General features: G+C 41.3%; 1 protein-coding gene across 1 annotated transcript in view; it reads right to left on the bottom strand.

The window, feature by feature from the left end:
* The window catches only part of MCF2L2 (MCF.2 cell line derived transforming sequence-like 2), a 275,208-nt gene that overhangs the window by 198,031 nt on the left and 58,447 nt on the right, over positions 1-18,730 (bottom strand). The window contains exon 3 of the mRNA XM_052642999.1: positions 8,319-8,433. Within this exon, the coding sequence (XP_052498959.1) occupies positions 8,319-8,433 (115 nt within the window). The remainder of the gene's footprint in view (positions 1-8,318; positions 8,434-18,730) is intronic.

Raw genomic sequence — 18,730 nt, 5'->3', positions numbered from 1 at the left:
ATCAATGCAAAGAAATAGAGGAAAAGAACAGAATGGGAAAGACTAGAGATCTCTTCAAGAAAATTAGAGATACCAAGGGAACATTTCACACAAAGATGGGCTCGATAAAGGACAGAAATGGTATGGACCTAACAGAAGAAGAAGATATTAAGAAGCGGTGGCAAGAATACACAGAAGAACTACACAAAAAAGATCTTCACGACCCAGATAGTCATGATGATGTGATCACTAATCTAGAGCCAGACATCTTGGAATGTGAAGTCAAGTGGGCCTTAGAAAGCATCACTATGAACAAAGCTAGTGGAGGTGATGGAATTCCAGTTGAGCTATTTCAAATCCTGAAAGATGATGCTGTGAAAGTGCTGCACTCAATATACCAGCAAATTTGGAAAACTCAGCAGTGGTCACAGGACTGGAAACAGTCAGTTTTCATTCCAATTCCAAAGAAAGGCAATGCAAAAGAATGCTCGAACTACCGCACAATTGCACTCATCTCACAGAGATACACTACCATATATAAAATAGATAACCAATAGATGCCTACTGGATAGCACAGGGAACTATAATCAATATTTTGTAATAACCTATAAGGGAATCTGAAAAAGAAAAGATACACACACACACACACATAATCACTTTGTTGTACACCTGAAAGTAACACAACGTTGTAAATCAAGAGAAGCAAAGTAAAGTGTTAGTTGCTCAGTTGTATCCTACTTATTTCGACATGGACTGTAGCCCATCAGGCTCCTCTGTACATATAATTCTCCAGACAAAAATATTAGAGTGGGTAGCCATTACCTTCTCCAGGGGATCTTCCCAATCTAGGGACTGAACCTGTTCTCCTGCATTGCAGGCAGATTCTTTATGGTCTAAGTCACCAGCATAGCCCTATAACTCTACTTCAATTTAAAAAAAAATTCAATAAAGCCCAGAGCTAACACCACACTCAACCATGTAAAGTCTAATGCATTTCCTTCTAAGATCAGGAACATGACAAGAACTCACTCTTGCCACTTCTATTCAACATAATATTGGAAGTCCTAGCCACAGCAATAAGACAGCAGGGAAATTTAAAAGAATCCAAATTGGAAAGGAAGAGGTAAAACTCTGTTTGCAGATGACATGATACTATACATAGAAAATCCTAAAGATGCCACCAGAAAACTAACGGGCCTCATCAATGAATTCAGTAAAGTTGCGGGATACAAATGAATATTCAGAAATCTGTTGCATTTCTGTACATTAACACAAACTACCAGAAATAGAAATTAGGAAACAATCTCATTTATAATTGCATCAAAAATAAAATATCTAGGAATAAATCTAACTAAGGAGTTAAAGGGACCATACACAAAAATAAACTCAAAATGAATTAGAGATCTAAACGTAAGACCAGAAACTATAAAACTCCTAGAAGAAAACATAGCCAAAACACTCTCTGCCATAAATCACAGCAGGATCCTCTATGACCCACCTCCCAGAATATTGGAAATAAAAGCAAAAATAAATGGGACCTAATTAAACTTAAAAGCTTTTGTACAACAAAGGAAACTATAAGCAAGGTGAAAAGATAGCCTTCAGAATGAGAGAAAATAATAGCAAACGAAGCAACTGACAAAGAATTAATCTCAAAAATATACAAGCAGCTCCTGCAGCTCAATTCTAGAAAAATAAATGACCCAATCAAAAAATGGGCCAAAGAACTAAACAGACATTTCTCCAAAGACATACAGATGGCTAACAAACACATGAAAAAATGCTCAACATCACTCATTATCAGAGAAATGCAAATCAAAACCACCATGAGGTACCATCTCATGCCAGTCAGAATAGGGGCTATCAAAGAGTCTACAAACAAAAAATGCTGGAGAGGGTGCAGAGAAAAGGGAACCCTCTCACACTGTTGGTGGGAAAGCAAACTAGTACAGCCACTATCGGAGAAGGCAATGGCACCCCACTCCAGTACTCTTGCCTGGAAAATCCCATGGACGGAGGAGCCTGGTAGGCTGCAGTCCATGGGGTCGCTAAGGGTCGGACATGACTGAGCGACTTCACTTTCACTTTTCACTTTCATGCATTGGAGAAGGAAATGGCAACCCACTCAGTATTCTTGCCTGGAGAATCCCAGGGATGGGGGAGCCTGGTGGGCTGCCGTCTATGGGGTCGCACAGAGTCAGACACAACTGAAGCGACTTAGCAGCAGTAGCACAGCCGCTATGGAGAACAGTGTGGAGATTCCTTAAAAAACTGGAAATAGAACTGCCATACGACCCAGCAATCCCACTGCTGGGCATACACACCAAGGAAACCAGAATTGAAAGAGACACGTGTACCCCAGTGTTCATCGCAGCACTGTTTACAACAGCCAGGACATGGAAGCAACCTAGATGTCCGTCAGCAGATGAATGGATAAGAAAGTTGTTGTACATATACACAATGGAATATTATTCAGCCACTAAAAAGAATGCACTTAAATCAGTTCTAATGAGGTGGATGAAACTGGAGCCTGTTATACAGAGTGAAATAAGTCAGAAAGAAAAACACCAATACAGTATACTAGCAGATATATATGGAATTTAGAAAGATGGTAATGATAACCCTATATGCAAGACAGCAAAAGAGACACAGATGTAAAGTACAGTCTTTTGGACTCTGTGGGAGAAGGTGAGGGTGGGATGATTTGAGAGAATAGCATTGAAACATGCATATTATCATATGTGAAACAGATTGCCAGTACAGGTTCGATGCATGAGACAACGTGCTCAGGGTCACTGGGATGACCCTGAGGGATGGGATGGGGAGGGAGGTGGGAGGGGGGTTCAGGATGGGGAACATATATACACTCATGGCTGATTCATGTCATCGTATGGCAAAACCACTATAATATTGTAAAGTAATTAGCCTCCAATTAAAATAAATAAATAAATAAATTTTTTATAAAGGAGTTAAAGGGTCTGTACTGGGAAAATTATAAGACCCTGATGAAAGAAGTTGAAGACAATACAAACAAATGGAAAGATATACCAAGTTAATGGATTAAAAGAATTAGTATCATGACAGTGACCAAACTACCCAAGGCAATCTACAGATTCAATACAATCACTATCAAAATACCAAGACAATTTTTCACAGAGCTAGAGCAATTATCATTTTTATAATCGATAATACCACTGAGTAAGAAAAGACTCCAGATATTTACAATCATTGAAGGGAAGTCGCTCAGTTGTGTCCGACTCTTTGCAACCCCATGGACTGTAGCCCACCAGGCTCCTCCATCCCTGGAATTTTCTAGGCAAGAGTACTGGAGTGGGTTGCCATTTCCTTCTCCATTAGAACCTATGAATACAAGCAAGAGGCTGTGTTTTGAATGTCTAAATAAACCTGAATTATCAGAAAAAAGAAATTGAGCCCCTACCTCACAGGATGACAAAAAGGCAGAATATAGCACAGTATTCTAAAACAATCACCTAAGCAAAATAACAAATGTCTTATACACACTAAGTCATTCTACTAGGGAGAAATGTCAGACTCCCTGGTTCTTACATAGAGAAGAACAGGAATATGGCATATTAAATTTTTTTTCCTATTCTCTAATATAATCCATCCAAATACTCCTAGCATATAAGACTTACTTGCCAACATCAAACATTTATTTATAAGTCTATGGGATGTGCTCTAATTTTGAGCCTCACTTGTGTGGCTAAGGTCTGGTCTCTCAAGGTATCCTTCCAGAGGGTTCTGAAGCAAATTCATCCATCTTGTACAAGACAACAGCCCAAGAAGACTCCCCACTCTGAACTTCTATCCTAGAAGTCAAATGAATGATTCCATTTTCCTGATTTAGGGGAGCAATTCCACAGCCAGACCAGGAAACAACACATCTTGCCTTAGCTACTCAATCAAAGCAACACTTTTCCTATTTATAGTATTTAAAACTACTTAAAATCAGGGGCTTTTTCCATTGCCTTTATAATAGTAAGAAGCTCAGATCAAACTCACTTCTCTGATAAGGCTGGTTTTTAAAGCTGACAGATTGTTACAATCCCATTCAGTCTTTCGATACAAAGGAGCAAGTCTGTTTAGAATTCACAGGCCAAATAATAATGCTGTCCTCCTCCCCTCCTCCCAAAGTAGAAATGTCAGACAGCATTCTATGAGAGAATCATAGAATATCATATCATAAAAGAGGATATGAGTCTTCTCAAGAACTATTCATCAGACTCTATGGGAGGAAAATGGATATGGAAGAAGTTTTCAAACTTAAATAGGCTTCTCAACAGATTCATTATAGAAAAAGACCTTTAGAAATAGTAAATAATCATAAAATTCACAGTTATGAAATATGGCTCTTGTTTCTTTATAATAAAAGTAACTTCTCAAAATAAAATAAAATAAAAGTAACTTCTCCAAGCCCTCTCAAGTAATGAACACATAACTGTGAGTAAAACATAGAAACCAAATAGGGGAATAGGGTAATAAAAATGTATGCTTAGTGATACAAATACGATTTTTAGAAAAGCAATTGGAATTTTTAAAAAGTTGACCATTTCTGTGTCTCAGAATATTTTACTAATGCCTTTCCAAACCACTCTGTAGCCACTGAAGGCATGTTTAAAATGAGACCTCAAAATGGCAACCCACTCCAGTGTTCTTGCCTGGAGAATCCCAGGGACAGAGGAGCCTGGTGGGCTGCCATCTATGAGATCGCACAGAGTCGGACACGACTGAAGTGACTTAGCAGCAGCAGCAGATATGTAAAAGCATGAAGATCTGACTGTGAATAGAATTCCTAAAGCTAAGGATCATGGCTGGTTCCTCACTGTTCCTTCCCCCCTCCACCAGTCCCCAGTGTCTGTTGCTTCGGCCACCTGATGCAAATAGCCAACTCATTAGAAAAGCCCCTGATGCTGGGAAAGATTGAAGCCAGGAGGAAAAGGGGGTGACAGAGGATGAGATGGTTGGATGGCATTACCAACTCAATAACCATGAGTTTGAGCAAACTCCAGGAGATAGTGAAGGACAGAGAAGCCCAGAGTGCCGCACTCCATGGGGTCACAAAGAGTCAGACATGAACAACAACAGGGCAGAATCCCCTAACTGGTCTCCCTCCCTACCTTCCTCCCCTCCTTCTGGCCCATCCTGCACACCACCACCACTTTCATCTGGTTGCCATTTTTTCTTCCTCAGAATGTCCAATGGTCTGGTCTTGCTCACTGTGCCTAAACTTCTTAACTTGGTGGAAAACACCTTGCCCAGTTTGTTCCCAACTGTCTATCCAGATCCCATTTCTCACTACTATCTGAAAAGGATCCTCACCCTGTTATGGACAACCTCAATAGTCTGTAATTCCCTAAACAAGCTCTATTTAAAACTTCAAATCCAGTAGCGGGGGGTGGGGGTGGGGGGGTTGGAAATAGAAGCCAAGTCACTTGCCCCAGATGACACAGCTAGCAACCATAGAATCTAGATTTCAATCCAGGTTTGAGCTGTGTCCAAAGTTCTTAAACACCATCCTGTTCTCTCTCTCTGAAATGTCCCTCTCTGATCTATATGTGGAAATCTCACCCATCCGTCAAGGCCACTTCACTCCTGAAGCTTTCCTTGTTTTTTCCTGTCTAAAGTGCTTCTTCTCTCTTCTGAGCTCTTATAGCATTTTCTTCACATATTTCACAGAATATCATAACAACAGAGTCATGTGAGAGTCAAGATATTGTTGTATGGTCTTGTGGTCCTTTATGGCACCTAACATACCTCTCTACACATTGATGGCACTCAGCAAAGATCTGATAAAAAACGAGCTGTGGGAAGCCTTTCAGCACTCACCCAACCTGACCACAATGAGAGATCCTCATTAATTTAAGGCACAGAGCTCTCCTTTCCCTGCCCTGAGCATCCTGTCTTTCTCCTCTCCTAGTGCATCAGTTGTGCATACATTCCTTGTTGTATGTCATGCCACCTGCCTATAAACCATTGTGCAACCTGGGAAAAGTTCTGGTGTCTGGTAACCATTGTAACATTTAGGAAGATGCAAACTGTGATAAATAGGAATCATAAAAAGGAACAAGAGTGGTTTCATTCTTTGGAACCTGAAATGGCAACTAGGAAACAAAGTTCACGTCAAATTCTCCTTTCAAGCCTTCTTACTCATTGTCTCTGTTTTATGTTGAAAGGAACAAGGGGTGGGGCAGTGAGCTAGTATGAACAAATGCCAGGAAGAAGAAAAGAGGAATAACTGGTCAGCTATTCTTTCTCAAGAGACAAACTGCATTCTAGGAAAGGAAAATGCTACCAATTTTACAAGAAATTATACACGAGCACAGAGCAGAAAAGGTAAATTAGGGCTAAACATAGCCTCTTGATTTTTCTTTCTTTCTTTCTTTTTTTTTTTTTTCCTGTGAGATGGGGTTTCTACCCCTTAATGCTTTCCCTCCACATTGGGTCATGTGGCACTCAATGTCTGGTCCTCAGTGTGGCGGCTCAGGAAATGCTGCAAATATAATATGAAAATGCCCCCATTTAATTTAGCATATGACTCCACCCACTGAGTAGGTACAATTAGATTGTAAGTTTAAAGCAATATAATGATAATGGGGAAGAGGCACTTCTATCTGTTACCCACCTCCCTGCTCACCCTCTTGCATGCTGCTCCTCACAGAAGTTGCTAAACTGATAGGTCAATGTTCTGGAAGGCAATTGAGCCAAAGAGGGAGACCAAGTTCAACTCCCTATAACTCCGGGAGGAAAAGGCAGGAGTGAGAAGTTGGGTTCCCCTCTCTCTCTCAGTGTCCTGCTTCTCACCATATAACAAACACCCTTTGATTGAAATGAACCAGATCAGAACTGGAAATTTCACCAACCTTACTTCTTGAGAACCTACCATGTGCTGGACTAGAAGGGAAAAAAAGAAAAGAAGCATTGGCCCCTATTCTTGACTAGTTCACAGTCTAATAGGAGAAGCAGAAATAATTTTCATATACCATAGCATTAGACAAGGGGTACTGTGGAAATACAGAGTCTGTGGAAATAAAGAGTCTGTGAGAGCAGAATTTGGGTCAAGGCAAGTTTCCATGAAAAAGTGAGATCAGACTGAGGGCTGATGATTTTGCAAGAGTCAGCCAGGCCCAGAAGGATGGCAGAGGTGTTCCTGCAGAGAGAACCATGTAAGCAAAGCCCAGAGATGTACAGCATCCTTCTCTCAAACCAACAAAGTCCAAATCCTCTCCTGTCTATATAATGTCTACAATACTCTTGGATCAGAGATAAAGAATAAGGTGAAATATAATTTAAGCACTGACCTTTGAAGAAATGCACTAAAAATAAATCCATAGCTTTCTCTGAGGAAGAAGGGTAACAACAACAACAACAAAAAATCTCTTAGAGTGGGTTTGGTTAAAGCAAACTAATTAACTTCCTAATCTCTGCAGGTGGGATCAGGCTCCAGGGGGACTTTTAATCACAGAGTTTACCTCTAAATCATATGAGGCAGATGGAAAGCAAGAAAAACAGCACACCCCTGGCTGTTGTGTAAACTCCTAACCACAAAGCATTTAAGTAACAGACAGTATCATAAGCAACACAGACCCATGGAGGGTAAGGCCTTTATGGGCTAAGTCTGCTCCCCAGGGAGTTTGGACTCCACAGTCAGCTCCACCTCTGTCTGTGAAATATTTGTCACCAATATGAACTCTGTCCCACATTCCATCCCTAGGAGACCTGGCTATTTATTGACTTAGTGGCATAAATATGTGAGACCTAGGCCCAAGAGGGTAGAAGTAGCAGATGCCCCAAAATATCTCTGTTTCGATCTCAGCTATAGGCACAGTTTTAATTTCTGGACTTTTAGTTTCCTTGCTCTGTGACTTCTCCATCTGACAATGATAGTTATAAAATCTACCCTTAAATTCCTTATTTAGGGGAAATAAATGAAGTGACTCCTAACTTGGCTTGAGCCTCCTGAGCAGCAGCCAGGTGTCTTAGACAACAGGCCCCAGGAAACCAGGATCACCTTAATCTACAGCAATGAACCTGAAGGAACAAACTCAGCGTTAGCTAGTCAATCAGTTTTTCATTCACTTAACAATGTTTATTAAGCACTTTATAAGTGCACACCATAATAAAACTGATGTTCATGTAACTTTGTTTTCTAGTCTCTTTCCACATCCCTTCTTTTGACTGATGGATAAGTGAAATTGGCCATAACACAGCAGTGTGAGCTGGGCTCATGAAAGATCCCATCCCAGCCCAGTACTACCACGTGGGAAATTCAGGATAAACCCAGTGACAAGGAAGGCAGCAGAGTACTGTGTTCAGCTCACCTGGGGACACTAGTTAGGTAGGTCATGACATTCAGGAAGTCTTCATCTGGGATGTGCTTGAACCCCACAAACTCTGGAAAAGTGATGATGGGGGCACCATCTTTCCCTCGGCCTCCTGCAACAAAAATGGGTAGTCAAGATGTTAACAAAATGTTTTCAAAATGTTTACCTCTGCAAGTAAAGGACTCAGGCTAATAACAACTTGAGATGTGCATCGGTCTCCCCCTTTTTTGTCTGTATTATTTTAGAGCAGGAAGTGGGAAAGTTGACAGTGAATTATTTCAAACAAGCCTCTCTTCTTCAAGCTTGTTCAGGGGTGTTGTGAGAATTCAATTTTTTTAATCCTTTGAAGATAGTTACTATATAAAAGACAACACTGATTTATTTTCGTATAGGTGGAATAGTAAATAATGCCAATACAAATACATAATATTGCTCTTCATTTATGTAGTTCAGTTCAGTTCAGTCTCTCAGTTGTGTCCAACTCTTTGCAACTCCATGAACCGCAGCACGCCAGACCTCCCTATCCATCACCAACTCCCAGAATTTACCCAAACTCATGTTCATTGAGTCAGTGATGCCATCCAACCATCTCATCCTCTGTTGTCCCCTTCTCCTCCCACCTTCAATCTTTCCCATCATCAGGGTCTTTTCAAATGAGTCAGGTATTTGCATCATGTGGCCAAAGTATTGGAGTTTCAGCTTCAACATCAGTCCTTCCAATAAACATCCAGGACTGATCTTCTTTAGGATGGACTGGTTGGATCTTCTTGCAGTCCAAGGGACTCTCAAGAGTCTTCTCCAATACCACAGTTCAAAAGCATCAGTTCTTCACTGCTCAGCTTCTTTATAGTCCAACTCTCACATCCATACATGACTACTGAAAAAACCATAGCCTTGACTAGACAGACCTTTGTTGACCTTTTTAATATGCTGTCTACATTGGCCATAACTTTCCTTCAGCAAATATCAAATGTAAAAGTGTATGGAGGTTAAGAGAGTTGGCTCTAGGGACTTCCCTGGCAGTCCAGTGGTTAGGATTCCATGCTTCTACTGCAGGGGGCACAGGTTTAATCCCTGTTCAGGGAACTAAGATCCTACATGTTGTGCAGTGTGATCAAAAAAGAGAAAAAGAGAGAGAGTTGGCTCTAAAATCAGACAACTTTATTCAAGTTCTTCTTTACCTCTTAATTTCTATGTGATTTTATGCAAGATAGTTAATTAAACAGAAGTTTTTTTTATATGCAAAATATGTATCTTCCCTGGTGGCTCAGATGGTAAAGCGTCTGTCTACAATGTGGGAGACCTGGGTTCGATCCCTGGGTCGGGAAGTTCCCTGGAGAAGGAAATGACAACCCACTCCAGTACTCTTGCCTAGAAAATCCCATGGACAGAGGAGCCTGGTGTCCATGGGGTCACAAAGAGTCGGACACGACTGAGCGACTTTTCTTTCTTTCCTTTTATATGCAAATATGTATCTATGTAATAGGAATATTATCTATACCTTCCTCAAAAGGTATTGTAAGGATTAAGTGAGAACATATATGAAAAGCACTTTAGCAGACTATTTATTATATATAAATGCTCCATAAATGGTAACCTTTATTATGGTTATATTCTTGCAAGACAAGGCTTCCCTGGTGGCTCAGATGGTAAAAAATCTGCCAGCAATTCAGGAGACCAGGGTTCAATGCCTGGGTTGGGAAGATCCACTGAAGAAAGGAATGGCAACCCACTCCAGTGTTCTTGCCTGGAGAATCCCCACATGGACAGAGGAGCCTGGTAGGCTACAGTCCATGAGGTCACAAAGAGTTGGACAGGACTGAGTGACTAAGCACCCATTGTTAAGCACATTCTTGCAAGGCAGCTGCCCTTGGATAACTCATAAACAGATATAAGACATCCCTGTGAGAACAAAAGCATAAAATAAGTATTTAAATATTTTATTCATTAAAGCAGATGCCACTAGACTAGATAGATTATATTTCCCAATCTCTTTGCAGCTAGATGTACCCACAAGACTATGTTCCAGCCCCATGGTTCCCAAACAGGGATGCACAGTGAACTCACAAAAGTGCCATGAGTATTTTAAATTTAGGGGGAAAACAGCATTAGCATGGTTCCCAAACAGGGATACACAGTGAACTCACAAAAGTGCCATGAGTATTTTAAATTTAGGGGGAAAACAGCATTAGTTGGCATCTGTCAGATGCCATGCTTCCTACTAGCTTGCGGTAGTTTGGAATTTCAACATTAAATTGTGCAGTATTCTTTCGAATGGCATTACATCTTTGGAGAACTGAGGGTTTGGTGGCTGCTGGTGTTAAAAGCAAGTGTAATATGAAAATCAGTGTGAAATAGGAAATTCAAGTGGTGATATCCAGACTGATTCCAAGGTTTGAGATCACTGTGGTTCTCTAAAAATGAAAGTTAAATCTGACTTTTTCTTTCAACTATGTGTATCTGTTTTTTTCAAATAGCTACTAAGTTGTCAGGACATATAGACTTAAGTTGTTTAACCTGTCAGCTATTGCTTTTGGCCAAAAAAGACTGTGAAAAACTGACTGAGCTGCTAAGGCCCTAAGGACTAAGGAACTTGGAGCACTTGTCCCCAGGCAGAGGGACATGAGCCGAAATGCTGGGAGCACCTTCCATGCTGTGCCCATGGAGGGAGGCTACTTCCAGTGGAATGGAGCTCCCAAGTGAAGCCAATTACAAATGACTGCACCTATTTTGTGTATCTAACACAAGAGTCATCAGTGCATGGTGTGGTTTAACGAGGACTGTATGATTACTGAGGGTGTGGAATCAATGAAGAAATTACAGGAAAGGGAGACTGAAAGAAGCAAAGGCAGACACCTCTCCTAAGGAGAGAGACTCCTGGCCTGCTCTGTGGAGAATCCAGGTCATGTTGCCAGCCTATCTAATGGCAGTGCCATTAAGATCATCCAACCCACTCTGCTGCTCTCGATCCACACCTGGATTCTTCCAATTATACTCTGATCTCCCATGTACATTTGCTTCATGGGAGAGAAAGTGCTACCTAGCAAACGTGAGTGTTTCTATCATGGAAAGAGTAAGTCAGCATTGTGGTTTTTCTACACAAGTCTCTTGTACGTATTGTTAACGTGAGTCTTGTGCTCCCAGAGACCAATCACTCTGTGATATTTGTCTCAACGACCAGTCATCTCCAGGAAATGCCTCTTGATTAATTCTGTACACTTAAAAAAAAAACAAACCTGAAGATTAGGTGTTTGACAAGGAGATTGAGCTACCTTGTTACATTGACTGAAAACAATCTAGAGGAGGATGCTATTAGCTTTCAACTAAAATATATTCTTCTTCTTTCTAGTTTCACGATCAGAGGGGTTTGCGAGAAATGTGAATTAAGAGAAGTTACATGTTGAGTAAGGCTAAATTTAGAATGCATTATAACACTATACTAATTGTATAAACAATATCTGCCAAGAAAATGGCTAAAACATTTCAAGGACCCAAAACACTGTAAAATATTCATAAGGATATACTTTTTCGTGATTTAATCTTTTCATTAACTAAAATTAAAGGTTCAGTTCAGTTCAGTCCCTCAGTCGTGTCTGACTCTTTGCGAACCATGAATTGCAGCACACCAGGCCTCGCTGTCCATCACCAACTCCCAGAGTTCACTCAAACTAATGTCCATCGAGTCAGTGATGCCATCCAGCCATCTCATCCTCTGTCGTCCCCTTTTCCTCCTGCCCCCAATCCCTCCCAGCATCAGAGTCTTTTCCAATGAGTCAGCTCTTCACATGAGGTGGCCAAAGTACTGGAGTTTCAGCTTCAGCATCATTCCTTCCAAAGAAATCCCAGGGTTGATCTCCTTCAGAATGGACTGGTTGGATCCCCTTGCAGTCCAAGGGACTTGCAAGACTCTTCTCCAACACCACAGTTCAAAAGCATCAATTCTTCAGTGCCCAGCCTTCTTCACAGTCCAACTCTCACATCCATACATGACCACTGGAAAAACCATAGCCTTGACTAGACAGACCTTAGTCGGCAAAGTTATGTCTCTGCTTTTGAATATACTATCTAGGTTAGGCATAACTCTTCTCCCAAGGAGTAAGCGTCTTTTAATTTCATGGCTGCAGTCACCATCTGCAGTGATTTTGGAGCCCCCAAAAATAAAGTCTGACACTGTTTCCACTGTTTCCCCATCTATTTCCCATGAAGTGATGGGACCGGATGCCATGATCTTCGTTTTCTGAATGTTGAACTTTAAGCCAACTTTTTCACTCTCCTCTTTCACTTTCATCAAGAGGGTCTTTAGTTCCTCTTCACTTTCTGCCATAAGGGGGGTGTCATCTGCATATCTGAGGTTATTGATATTTCTCCCAGCAATCTTGATTCCAGCTTGTGTTTCTTCTAGTCCAGCGTTTCCCATGATGTACTCTGCATATAAGTTAAATAAGCAGGGTGACAATATACAGCCTTGATGTACTCCTTTTCCTATTTGAAACCAGTCTGTTGTTCCATGTCCAGTTTTAACTGTTGCTTCCTGACCTGCATACAGATTTCTCAAGAGGCAGGTCAGGTAGTCTGCTATTCCCATCTCTTTCAGAATTTTCCTCAGTTTATTGTGATCCACACAGTCAAAGGTTTTGGCATAGTAAATAAAGCAGAAATAGACATTTTTCTGGAACTCTCTTGCTTTTTCCATGATCCAGCAGATGTTGGCAATTTGATCTCTGGTTCCTCTGCCTTTTCGAAAACCAGCTTGAACATCAGGAAGTTCACAATTCACGTATTGCTGAAGCCTGGTTTGGAGAATTTTGAGCATTACTTTACTAGCATGTGAGATGAGTGCAATTGTGCAGTAGTTCGAGCATTCTTTGGCATTGCCTTTCTTCGGGATTGGAAGGAAAACTGACCTTTTCCAGTCCTGTGGCCACTGCTCAGTTTTCCAAATTTGCTGGCATATTGAGTGCAGCACTTTCACAGCATCATCTTTCAGGATTTGAAATAGCTCAACTGGAATTCCATCACCTCCACTAGCTTTGTTCATAGTGATGCTTTCTAAGGCCCACTTGACTTCACACTCCACAATGTCTGGCTCTAGATGAGTGATCACACCATTGTGATTATCTGGGTCATGAAGATCTTCTTTGTACAGTTCTTCCATGTATTCTTGCCACCTCTTCTTGAATATCTTCTGCTTCTATTAGGTCCATACCATTTCTGTCCTTTATCGAGCCCATCTTTGTGTGAAATGTTCCCTTGGTATCTCTAATTTTCTTGAAGAGATCTCTAGTCTTTCCCATTCTGTTCTTTTCCTCTATTTCTTTGCATTGATTGCTGAAGAAGGCTTTCTTATCTCTTCTTGCTATTCTTTGGAACTCTGCATTCAGATGCTTATATCTTTCTTTTTCTCCTTTGCTTTTTGCTTCTCTTCTTTTCACAGCTATTTGTAAGGCCTCCCCGGACAGCCATTTTGCTTTTTTGCATTTCTTTTCCATGGGGATGGTCTTGATCCCTGTCTCCTGTACAATGTCACAAACCTCATTCCATAGTTCATCAGGCACTCTATCAGATCTAGGCCCTTAAATCTATTTCTCACTTCCACTGTATAATCATAAGGGATTTGCTTTAGGTCATACCTGAATGGTCTAGTGGTTTTCCCTACTTTCTTCAATTTAAGTCTGAATTTGGTAATAAGGAGCTCATGATCTGAGCCACAGTCAGCTCCTGGTCTTGTATTTGTTGACTGTATAGAGCTTCTCCATCTTTGGCTGCATAGAATATAATCAATCTGATTTTGGTGTTGACCATCTGATGATGTCCATGTGTAGAGTCTTCTCTTGTGTTGTTGGAAGAGGGTGTTTGCTATGACCAGTGCATTTTCTTGGCAAAACGCTATTAGTCTTTGCCCAGCTTCATTCTGCATTCCAAGGCTAAATTTGCCTGTTACCCCAGGTGTTTCTTGACTTCCTACTTTTGCATTCCAGTCCCTTATAATGAAAAGGACATCTTTTTTGGGTGTTAGTTCTAAAAGGTCTTGTAGGTCTTCATAGAACCATTCAACTTCAGCTTCTTCAGCGTTACTGGTTGGGGCATAGACTTGGATTACCATGATACTGAATGGTTGCCTTGGAGACGAACGAACAGAGATCATTCTGTGGTTTTTGAGATTGCATCCAAGTACTGCATTTCGGACTCTTTTGTTGACCATGATGGCTACTCCATTTCTTCTGAGGGATTCCTGCCTGCAGTAGTAGATATAATGGTCATCTGAGTCAAATTCACCCATTCCAGTCCATTTTAGTTCGCTGATTCCTAGAATGTCGACGTTCACTCTTGCCATCTCTTGTTTGACCACTTCCAATTTGCCTTGATTCATGGACCTGACATTCCAGTTTCCTATGCAATATTGCTCTTTACAGCATTAAATTAAAGGTATTCATGCCTAACTAGAGAAAGATGGGTAGAGTTTTCTTATATCATGGTTAACACTGAGAACAAACACCAGAAAGTCAGGGGGTTAACTGGGGACGCCACATGCTATTAACCTTTAGTCTGTTAGTCTTAGAGGCAGAAGCACCAAGGAAACAAAACTAGGCCTCCATCCACTACAAGGCAGTCAGTGCCACCTTGTGAGGGAGCATGGAAATGCAGAAGGAAGAAAGACTGCAGCAAAGAAGCCCATTTAAGGAAGGTAAATAAAACCAGACTCCTAGGAACTAAGTACGATGGTGACTTAATAAAATAAACTTTAGTCCTCTGGTATCATTTCTGTACATAAAGAGGACTAATTTTATTGCAGAAAGTACTAGCGATACTTGGCCTACATAAGACCATTCCCTTCAGGGTCTGGGTTTAGAGGAGAATTTGGAACTTTGAGAAATCCCATAGGAAGATGGTGAAGAGCAACAGTGGGAGAGACAGTGAAATGGTTACTGCTATTTGCCTCTCAGTAACTATTTTCCCTTTCTCTTCCCTTCTCCCCCCAAAAACTGATAAATAAATAAATCATGAATCAGGGCACTGGGGATCTGTTCTAACTCACATTGGCCTAACTTAAGAAACACATTATTTAAGTGTGTAAGCCCTTCAAATAGTGTTTCCTCCTGCTATTTTTTTTTTTCACAATAGCAAAAGATGTTTATCAGTTTTCACAATCAATAACCAGACAAAAAATAAAAGATAATTACAATCGCAGGCCATAATGGAAACATGATTAACCTAATAATATAAAACAAATACATACTATTTCAGGGGTTAATTAGAGTGATGTGTAAATGGAAATGCATACATACACATGTTCTCATCTGCCCAGCCAGTCTATGTCTTTTGGTTGGTGCATTTAATCCATTTACAGTTAAGGTAATTATAGATGAATATGATCCTGCTGGGCTTCCCTGGTGGCTCAGATGGTAAAGAATTCACCTGCAATGCAGGAAACCTGGGTTCTATCCCTGGGATGGGAAGATACCCTGGAGGAGGGCATGGCAATCCCTTCCAGGATTCTTGCCTGGAGAATCCCATTGATAGTGAAGCATGGTGGACCACAGTCCATGGGGTCATAAAGAGTCAGACATGACTGAGCAACTAAGCACACACATGATCCTACTGGGCTTACCAGGAGGCACTAGTGGTAAAGAACCTGCTTGCCAATGCAGGTAGACATAACAGACCCGAGTTCGAGCTCTGGTTTGGGGAGATCCGCTGGAGGAGGACACAGCAACCCATTCCAGTATTCTTGCCCGGAGAACCCCATGGACAGAGGAGCCTGGCAGGGTTCAGTTCAAAGGGTCTCAAAGAGTTGGACACAACTGAAGCAACTCACATGAATGCACACATGTATAATCCTATTGTCATTTTCTTAATTGTTTGCAGTTTATTTTGTGTATGTCTTTTCCTTCTCTTGTGTTTCCTCCCTAGAGAAGTTCCTTTAGCATTTGTTGTAAAGCTGGTGTGGTGGTACTGAATTCTCTTAACTTTGATTGTCTAGAAAGTTTTTGATTTTTCCCTCAAATCTGAATGAAAGTCTTGCTAGGTAGAGTATTCTTGGTTGTAGATTCTTCCCTTTCATCACTTTAAATGTATCACACCATTCCCTTCTGGCTTGTAGAGTTTCTGTTGAGAAATCAGCTGATAACTTTATGGGAGTTTCCTTGTATGTTGTTATTTTTCCCTTGTTGCTTTTAATATTTTATCTTTGTCTTTAATTTTCATCATTTTGATTACAATATGTCTTGGTGTGTTCCTCCTTGGGTTTATCCTGCACGGGACTCTCTGCGCTTCCTGGACTTGGTTGACTATTTCCTTTCCCATGTTAGGGAAGTTTACCCTATTATTTCTTCAAATATTTTCTTGGGTCCTTTCTCTCTCTCTACTCCTTCTGGGCCTCCTATCACGCGAATGTTGGTGCATTTAATGTTGTCCCAGAGGTCTCTTAGGCTGTCTTACTTTTATTCATTCTTTTTTCTATATTCTGTTCTGTGGTGGTGATTTCCACCATTCTGTCCTCCAGGTCACTTATCCGTTCTTCTGCCTAAGTTACTCTGCTACCTATTCCTTCTAGTGTATTGTCCATTGTTTTCCTGAGATCCTGGATCATCTTCACTATCATTATTCTGAATTCTTTTTCTGGAAGGTTGCCCATCTCCACTTCACATGGTTATTTTTCTGGGGTCTTATCTTGTCCCTTTATCTGGGACAAAACCCTCTGCTTTCTCATCTTGGTTAATTTTCCATGATGTGGTTTAGGTTCTAGCTACTCTTGAGGCTTCCCTGATGGCTCAGTGGTAAAGAATCTGCCTGCAGTGCAAGAGACTGCCTTGAATGCAGGAGACATGGTTTTGATCCCTGGCTCAGGAAGATCTCCTGGAGGAGCACATGGCAACCCACTCTGGTATTCTTGCTGGAGAATTTCATGGACAGAGGAGCCTGGCAGTCTACAGTCCATAGGGTTGCAGAGGTGGACACGACTGAAGCAACTTAGTGCTCACGCATGTTGCGGGACTATGGTTCTTCTTGCTTCTTCTGTCTGCCTCTGGTGGATGAGGTTAAGAGGCTTGTCTAAGCTTCCTGATGGGAAGGACTGGTGATGAGAAAAACTGGGTCTTACTCTGGTGGGCAGGGCCATGCTCAGTAAAACTTTAATCCAATGACTTGCTGATGGCTGGGATCGTACTCACTCTCTATTAGTTGTTCTGCCTGAGGCGATCCAGTCCTGGGGTCTATGGGCTTAATGGCGATCTCCATGAGGTCTTATGCCAAGTGGCCCCTTCCAGGACTGCTGCTGCCAATGCCCATCTCCACAAAGAGCCACTGCTGACCCACATGTCCACAAGAGATCCTCCATCACTAGCAGGTAGTTTTGGTTCAGTCTCCTGTATGATCACTGCTCCTTTCCCCTGGGTCTTGGTGTGAAGATTTTGTTTGTGCCCTCCAAGACTGGAGTCTCTGTTCCCCGTAGTCCTGTGGAAGTTCTATAATTAAATTCCACTGGCCTTCAAAGTCATATTCCCTGGGGATTCTCGGTACCTTTGCTGGATCTATAGACTGGGAAGCCTGACATGAGGCTCAGAACTTTCACAACAGTGGGAGAATTTCTCTGGTATTATTGTTCTCCTGATTGTGGGTCACTCATCTGGCAGGTATGGGATTTGATTTTATCATGATCGCACCCTTCCTACCATCTTGGTTCAGCTTCTTTGTCTTTAGATGTGGGGCATCTTTTTTGTTGTTGTTGTTCCACCATCCTCCTGTTGATGGTTGTTCAATAGCTAATTGCAATTTTGGTGCTCTCCCAGGAGGAGATGAGTGCACATCCTTCTACTCTTGAACCAGATGCTTCCTGCTATTATTTTTAAAGGGATTAAAATTCTTATTGTAAGTGGCTATATGACACAGTTCTGGAATGAAACAAAAGCAGAAGGCTACCAAGAGCTCTAGGAAAGTTATTGCTCTCTTGGCAAAAGGAACAGAAGGCAGAATTGCTTCTTTTCCTTCTTCCTGTTTTGGATACAGACTTGATGTCTGGAGCTGTAGCAGCCATCTTAGGGTCAAGACTTACCTCCAGGCCTATTATGCATTGAGTTGGCCAAAAAGTTCATTTGGATTTTTCCATCTGGTCAACCCAAAAGTTTAAAAACAAACATATCCTATAGTCTACGTTTTCTTGTAGCCAAATACTATGCTAAGCACTATCCTTAAAACAACCCACTTTACAGATGAGAAACCCTGCTCAGAGCAACCTACTAATTGTGTTGGAATATGAACCTAGATTGTCTGAGTTCAAAGGCTAGTGTCTTCATCACACTAACCTGTTTATATTTTCTTGATTCCTAGCTAAGTGCCTGAACTTAGAATATCCCAAGTTCATTGGGGAACATGAAAGTTGTCTTCCATGGTCAGAGCCACAGATACCCTAC

This window comes from Budorcas taxicolor, chromosome 1, assembly GCF_023091745.1.
Source record: "Budorcas taxicolor isolate Tak-1 chromosome 1, Takin1.1, whole genome shotgun sequence".
In the NCBI taxonomy this organism is placed as follows: Eukaryota; Metazoa; Chordata; class Mammalia; order Artiodactyla; family Bovidae; genus Budorcas; species Budorcas taxicolor.
This window is presented reverse-complemented; position numbering and strand designations above follow the sequence as displayed.